The 7,617-nt window shown below is 31.8% G+C and overlaps 1 protein-coding gene across 1 annotated transcript in view; it reads left to right on the plus strand.

Annotated features, from left to right (window-relative positions):
• The window catches only part of CDH7 (cadherin 7), a 193,393-nt gene extending 186,244 nt beyond the window's left edge, over positions 1–7,149 (plus strand). The window contains exon 12 of the mRNA XM_074200451.1: positions 4,903–7,149. Coding sequence (XP_074056552.1) covers positions 4,903–5,396 — 494 coding nt within the window. The 3' untranslated portion in view covers positions 5,397–7,149. The remainder of the gene's footprint in view (positions 1–4,902) is intronic.
• The last annotated feature ends 468 nt before the right edge of the window (positions 7,150–7,617 follow it).

Raw genomic sequence — 7,617 nt, forward strand, 5'->3', positions numbered from 1 at the left:
TAAATGGAAATTTCCTGTCTCAATCTGTTGGGTATTGTTTATAATATATAGAAATACTGATGATTTATGTGGGCTTATGTTTATATCCTGCAAATTTGCTGAAGTTTCTGATGGTTCAAGTAGTTTTAAAATTGATTTTCTAGGATTTTATGTATATATATATATATATATATATATATATATATATACACACACACACACACACACACACACACACACACATATACCTATGTGATGATCATGGGCATCTTCATTTCACCCCTGGGAATGCTTTTAATTTGTCCACATTACATATAATGCTTGCTGATGGTTTAAATAGATACTGCTTATCATTTTAAGGGCAAAAAACTGCATTTATTCCTTTACTCTCTAATGTTTTTAATAAGAATTGTTCCTGTATGTTGCCAAAGTTTTTTTTTCAGCATTTTTGGGATAATCATATTATTTCTGTTAACTTGTTATTGACTTTGTCAATTATGTTGATTACTTTCTTAGTATTGAACCATCCTTGTATACCTTACATAATTAAGTTATTTTAGTGATAACTAACTATAATCCCTGCTAAATTTTATTTGATATTTTTACATCAAAATTCATTAGGGAAATTATTCTGCAATTTCATTTCTTTTGGCTCTTACTGGTTTGGGTTTTGGCACCATATTGGTACTGTAAAAGGAATTTGGCAAAACTCTACATATTTATTTCAAATATTTTATATGGAATTGGAGTTAATTATTCTTTTAATGTTTGGTATAGTTCACTTGCAAAGCCATATGACCCTGGAATTTTTTTTTTCTTAGGGGAGTTCACTGATGACTTGTTCAATTTCATTCCTTATTCTGTCAATCTGGGCAATTCATATCTTTGTATATATTTTCATCCATTTCACTTAGATTGTCAAATTTATTGACATAGGATTGGACAAAATAGATCCAAATTATTGCTTTAATTTTCTCATTGGTGGTGCTTTCAAGACTTTTTTCTGAAAGGATTCTGTCATTATTTCTTAAAGCACAATAGTATTCCGTTAAAATTATATATCTCAACTTGCTCAGCCATTACTCAATTGATGGGCATCCTCTGAATTTCCAATTCTTAACTACAAAAAAAGAGCTGTTATAAATATGTTCATACAAATATGTATTTTTCCTTTTCTTTAAAAAAAAATCTATTTGAGGTACAGACTCTAGTAATGGTATTGCTGAGACAAAAGCTACACATAAATTTGGGCATAGTTCCAAATTGCTTTCCAGAATGGTTAGGTCAGTTCACAATTCTACCAACAGTGCATTAATATATAATTTTCCCATATCTCCTTCAACATTTATCAATTTCCTTTACTGTAATATTAGTCAATCTGCTAGATATGAGATGGTATCTCATAATTTTTAAATTTGTTTTTCTCTATTCAGTAATGATTTAGAAACTTTTTTTTTTAATATGACCTTAGGTAGCTTTGATTTCTTTGTCTGAAAACTTCCTGCTTTTATTCTTTGATCATTTGTCATTTGGGGTATGTATTGAGAGGGTTTTTGCTACAACTCTCAACTTCCAGATCTTATTTTAATCCAACCAATTTTATTTCTAATCGTTAAAATCTCCTTCTTCTTCATTATGTTCTCTAATCACTATTCATGACATTTAAATATATATATCATATTATGAAAATAAACTTTGTGCCATTCTTTTTTACTTGCTTGAATACTTCCTTTACTTCTTTATTCTTGATGTCTAGTTAACTTTTGGGACCTAAGTTTTATTTTCTTTGCCTGACATCTCCAACCCAATTTCATTTTGTGTGTTTCCTAAGATAGTGACTTAGGAAAATCTTAATTAAACATCCTTGGTGAGTTAGGGTATCATAGTTTTCCACAATGGAATGCAATTATCTTTTTTTTTAGTTTTTGCAAGGCAATGTGGTTAAGTGGCTTGCAAGGGCACACAGCTAGGTAATTATTAAGTGTTGGAGGCCGAATTTGAACTCAGATACTTCTGACTCTGGAGCCAGTGCTCTAATCCACTGCGCCATCTAGCCACCCCTGAAACATTTTTTGATATTTTATTTTTCCAAATACATTTCAACATTCATCCATGTGACTATACATATTTTTAAGTTACAGAATTTCCTTTCACCCTCCCTTCCCACTGCCCTCCCCTCAGTGGTGAACAGTCAGGTAAATATTGCACATAGATATTTGTGTTAAACATGTTTACATTCTAGTCATTTTTGACATGAGAAATTAGGCTTAAGGGAAAGAAACGCATAAGAGATATTTCTTTTTTAAAAAAGTGAATGTAGGGGCGGCTAGGGGGGCATAGTGGATAAAGTACTGGCCCTAGAGTCAGGAGTACCTGGGCTCAAATCCAGTCTCAGAAACTTAATAATTACCTAGCTGTGTGGCCTTGGGCAAGCCACTTAACCCTGTTTGCCTTGCAAAAACCTACAAAAACAAAAACAACCAAAAAAAAGCGAATGTAGTGTTCATCATCCTGAAGAATTTTTTTTGTTTATTTTGTTTTGTTTTGCTTTTCTTTCTCTGGATAGGGATAGCATTGTCCATAGGTGGTCTAATAGGATTGTCCTAGCTCTCTGAACTGCTGAGAGTTGCTGCATCCATCAGGGGTGATCATCCCACGGTATTGCTGTTAATGTGTACATTGTTCTCTGGGGTGATGCAATATTTGTAAGATATCAGGTGCATTGGCACTAGGATAGAAGAATAGGGAAACATAGATTATGATGTGGAATTTTAAATTACTGGATTCTATTGGAGTAATGGGTAGTTGTGCTAACATGATAATATGATTCACTGGGCTTTAAAAGGAAAGAACTTAATAGGTTCCTTGTTAGGAAAAAAAGAAAAGAGACAATGCAAAGGAGTCATTGAGGCTTTAGAATAATAAAAGCCAATCCCAGTAGATTAAAATCTTAGGCAAGGACTCTCAATCAAATTTTTGGCAAAGAGACCAGCATAACACCTGGAAAAAAAATGGAAAGAACATCACAGGAAGTGTTTTGTTTTGCTTCTACCTCTAGAATGCTAAAAATATAGTTATATAATGAATCATATCTTGTTCTTAGATAAGAAAATCAACAAATGGGTCATTTCACTCTCTTAAAGTATGTTATCTTTATTTAGTGGTAATCACAAAAAAAAGCCTTTCCATACAGCATGTTTTGCATATTTTTCTGTAGAGCCTTGACAAAGGTCATCCAAGAACCTGAAAATCTTGCTACAAATATTTTGAAACAAAGAAAAAAATTTTTTAAATGCTATGCATATTTTATTAGAGGGGGTTAATCATAAATATATGCTGAATAATACTAAATCTTTAAAAAAAATTCATTTTATGCACAATAAAATAGGTAAAATTTGTACCTTGTGAAAAGTCTTAGTTTTAGGTTTTCATTTTACATATTCACTTAGATTGTAATTCCACATCTATGATTTTGATCTCAAATGGCAAATCTCTACTACATCTTTAAATGTGGAAATCCTCTTTTTTCAAGCATGGTTTGTAAACATTTCTCAGACTAAAGTATCCTAAAACAAACAGTTTATTCATTTAATTTGTATGTCTTATGGTTGGAAATTTGATGCCACAAATTTTAGATTCATGTAGCAATAACTCATTTTCACAATGCATCAGTACAGGTGGATCATATATACATGTATATATGTACATATATATGTATATAATTTGTATATCCAATGAAAGAAAATAAATTTATTTTTCATTGAATTTGTCCTCCCAAAAAGCTTTAAAATATAGTACTTTCTTTCCATTCTATTTTAGTAGATTTTTAAGAAGTCAAGAAATCTTTTAAAAGTTATATGTTTTTAGGGTGGCTTGGTGGCACAGTGGATAGAGCACCAACCTTGGAGTCAGAAGTACCTGGATTCAAATCTGACCTAAGACGTTTAATAATTACCTAGCTGTGTGGCCTTGGACAAGCCACTTAACCCCATTGCCTTGCAAAAATCTTTAAAAAAGTTATATGTTTTTGGTTTGTTTCAATATTTTCTAGCCAAGAGACTCAGTCTGTCCTTATCAGTGACCTACCTTCATATCAAATAGATAGACAGTTAGATAGACAGATAGATATACACACATACACATACATATATATATATAATATATATATATAAAACATATAATAATACTAATTGTAATTTATATCTAACAGGTACTGACTTCTTTTCCATGCCTTTTTTGATCACTGAAGTACTCATTTAATTATCACTGAAGAAAAATCCCTAAAGTCAGTAGGGTTATAAATAATGTTAAATCAAATCAATCATTCCTGAATATTTGTAGTCTCAGATGTTCTCTTTCTGGACATAATTCATAAGAATCAAATATTTATTCATTAAAGTGAAGCTTAATCTATTATATGGATGCTTTCAATCTATGAGTATAGGCCAAAACCTGGACTGTACTTAACAAGTGAGAACTTCACAGACAAAGAATCAGTATTTTATCAAATAACCTAAGAGCAAATAATGTAATTCATTCATTTCCTAAACTGTAGCTGTTAAACTGCACATAGCACTTTTACAAGTATGGTTTCATCTCATGAGCAATTAAGTAGTTCAAAAACGAATGTTTTTAACTTATGGCTGTCAGATTGCTATATTCATTCTGAACAAATTCTCAGATTTCTGCTTATCAAATTCTTTTGGATTTAACATTAAAAAGAGAAAATGAGTCTTGTACAGATATGAGGAAAAGACTTCTTGACACATAAAAGCATTCTCTTTTAAAAATAGTAATTTAGGACCATCTATTAATGTGAAATTCCATATTGTTCATTACAGTCTTTATGGGCCACCTTTGTATGGCTCACTGAAGATATAAAGCATTTTAAAGCACCTTTAATTTTACTCTTCTGTGTTTCAGTGTTGGTCCTTATGATAGTCACAATGAGAAGACGGAAAAAAGAGCCCCTGATTTTTGATGAAGAGAGGGATATTAGAGAAAACATTGTCCGATATGATGATGAAGGTGGTGGTGAAGAAGACACAGAGGCTTTTGACATGGCTGCTTTGAGGAACCTGAATGCCATCCGAGACACCAAGACTCGAAGGGATGTGACACCAGAGATTCAGTTCTTAAGTCGGCCAACTTTTAAAAGTATCCCTGATAATGTCATTTTTAGGGAATTTATTTGGGAAAGATTAAAAGAAGCTGATATAGATCCCTGTGCTCCTCCTTATGATTCTCTACAGACATATGCCTTTGAAGGAAATGGTTCAGTAGCTGAGTCACTCAGTTCCTTAGATTCCATCAGCTCAAACTCTGATCAGAATTATGATTATCTCAGTGACTGGGGCCCTCGTTTTAAAAGACTTGCAGATATGTATGGAACTGGACAGGATGGCTTATACTCATAGCCTTGGGACTTTAATAGGAAATGCACTGAAGAGAAAATAAAACAAACAAGAACAAACACAAACTCTACTCATTGAATTTTAAAAAGGTGTAAATATTTCTCCATTTTTAACCATTTAGGTTTTTGCCTTGGTGAAGCATATCTTCATTAGACTTGTCGGACTGCACTGACCACATATGCTGAGCATTTGAAGGCATTTTGATAAAATGAGATGCTCAGATGTATTCGAATAGATAGCAACCCTTATATACCTGCAAAGGCAACTAACCTCTCTGAGTCAGTAGTGCACCGTGACCTTGATGAGCCAATGATAAACCTGTAAATGCCTTCCCAGTATCGAATATATCTAGTCGTAAAGTTTATTTCCAATTATGAAGGTTGGATGAAAGCAAAAATGTGGTGCCAGTTTAAGAAGTGTTAGTTATTTATACCAAATCTTTTAGAGTAATATCTACAGTTTACTGGCTCATGACATTTAGCATAATTTTAATGCTTTTGAATAAAGAATTCACATGAAAAAAATTTGCAAATCCCTAGCTTGGTCCTCATTTCCCCAGTCTACATACAAAATTTTCTAGAATATGTCAGTATATATATATATATATAAAACTATATATTTATATTGCAATTAAATGGTCAAAATAAGAATTGGGGAAAAAATTCTTAGTTAAAAATCATCCTTAGATGCCTGTGTAGGTATGGGGGGCAGGGGGAAGTTGCTATCTATCCGATTTTTATTATCTCTTCTGATTTGTACAGGAGAATTTTATCTTTTTTTTTTTATTTGACACATGGTGTTATATTTATTTTGGAGCTCAATCTCCACAAAATTCAGGTCCATTTTACTGCCTCACAGTATTAAACTCATCAGAACATGCTGATTTTTCTCCAGTCTCAGCTACATGAAGGAAATGAAGCATAGAAATGGAGAAATTACAGTAAAGCAATCGAGCCCCATAGTTGTTCATGTCTCAGAAAAGAACACAGCTACAAGGACACACAGTTGCTCTTCTGAGCTATTAGAAAGTCTAAAACATTTGAATAAAGTATTTGTACCTTGTATTTTGGAAAGAAGACAACAGAGGAAATGGGGAGTAACTTTGAATGGAAGATTGAATTTTCAAGGTCATAAGTACTCTATGTTCCTAAGACTTAAAAGAACTTGTTTTCCCTTAGTGCCACCCTGCTTTGCTGTTGAAACACTTCAGCAAAAGACTGTTTAAAAATTCATTCATATGTTAAAAAATATGATGCTATAAACTTCAGAATCCATCTTTAAATCCTGATGCAAATAAGTAAGTCCCCAAAGGAATTAACTTCATAATGCATAATTTCTATATTGGTCTGGGGGTGCCAAAAAAGAAGAGAATAATTACAAACGGTCAAAATACTGTATAATTTTGAAATACGATTTCTTAGAATAAGACAACTTTTTATGATTCCAATAATATTTATATCTACAAGCTTTCATGGTTTAATACTAGTTTATGATGCATATAATCAATTAAGGAAATTTTTTCTCTCCCTTTATTTTAAAAAAACTGTAGTTGAGTTACTAATATATCTGCAGATAGAGAGCACTGTGTAAAAATGGTGTTCTAAAAGAATTTCTTTCTATCTGAAATATATGTTGAGTATCTATAAGAGAAAAAGTATTTATGAAAGAATCTGTAATTTTTGCAGCCCAACATTCTAGATGAAGTATGTGAAAGTGGCCTTCAGCTTCATCAAAATAAACAATTCAACAAATTTAATTATCTGCAAACTTCTTTAATTCTGATAAAGTTTTCAAGACAATAATTTCATGAATCTTAGATCTCACAAACTGTATCAAAGAATACATACAAACATATGCATATAAATTTTTATAATGGAACTGTAATATAGTGCTCATGACTTTTAGTCAGACATGTAAAGTTTTCAATAAAAGAGGAGGAAAAAAATGAAGCTTACACTTTTCAATAAAAGCAAAATGTGCTGCAGGAATTATATAGGCATTAAATCATCCAGGTGCTGAGAAAACAGTTTTATAATAATCCTCTTGTTTTCAGGGAGATAAAATATTTTAGTACATTTGGATTATGATGTCAAAACTGCTGATTGTTGCATATATCACTAAATGGAGTTCTGAGTATAATATAGAAAAGGAATATCACTCATCTTGTTTTTCGCCCATTTAATAAAAATATAAATTTTTTCATACTTTGCCCCCATATGATCAT

This window comes from Macrotis lagotis, chromosome X (genome assembly GCF_037893015.1).
Source record: "Macrotis lagotis isolate mMagLag1 chromosome X, bilby.v1.9.chrom.fasta, whole genome shotgun sequence".
Taxonomy (NCBI): Eukaryota; Metazoa; Chordata; class Mammalia; order Peramelemorphia; family Peramelidae; genus Macrotis; species Macrotis lagotis.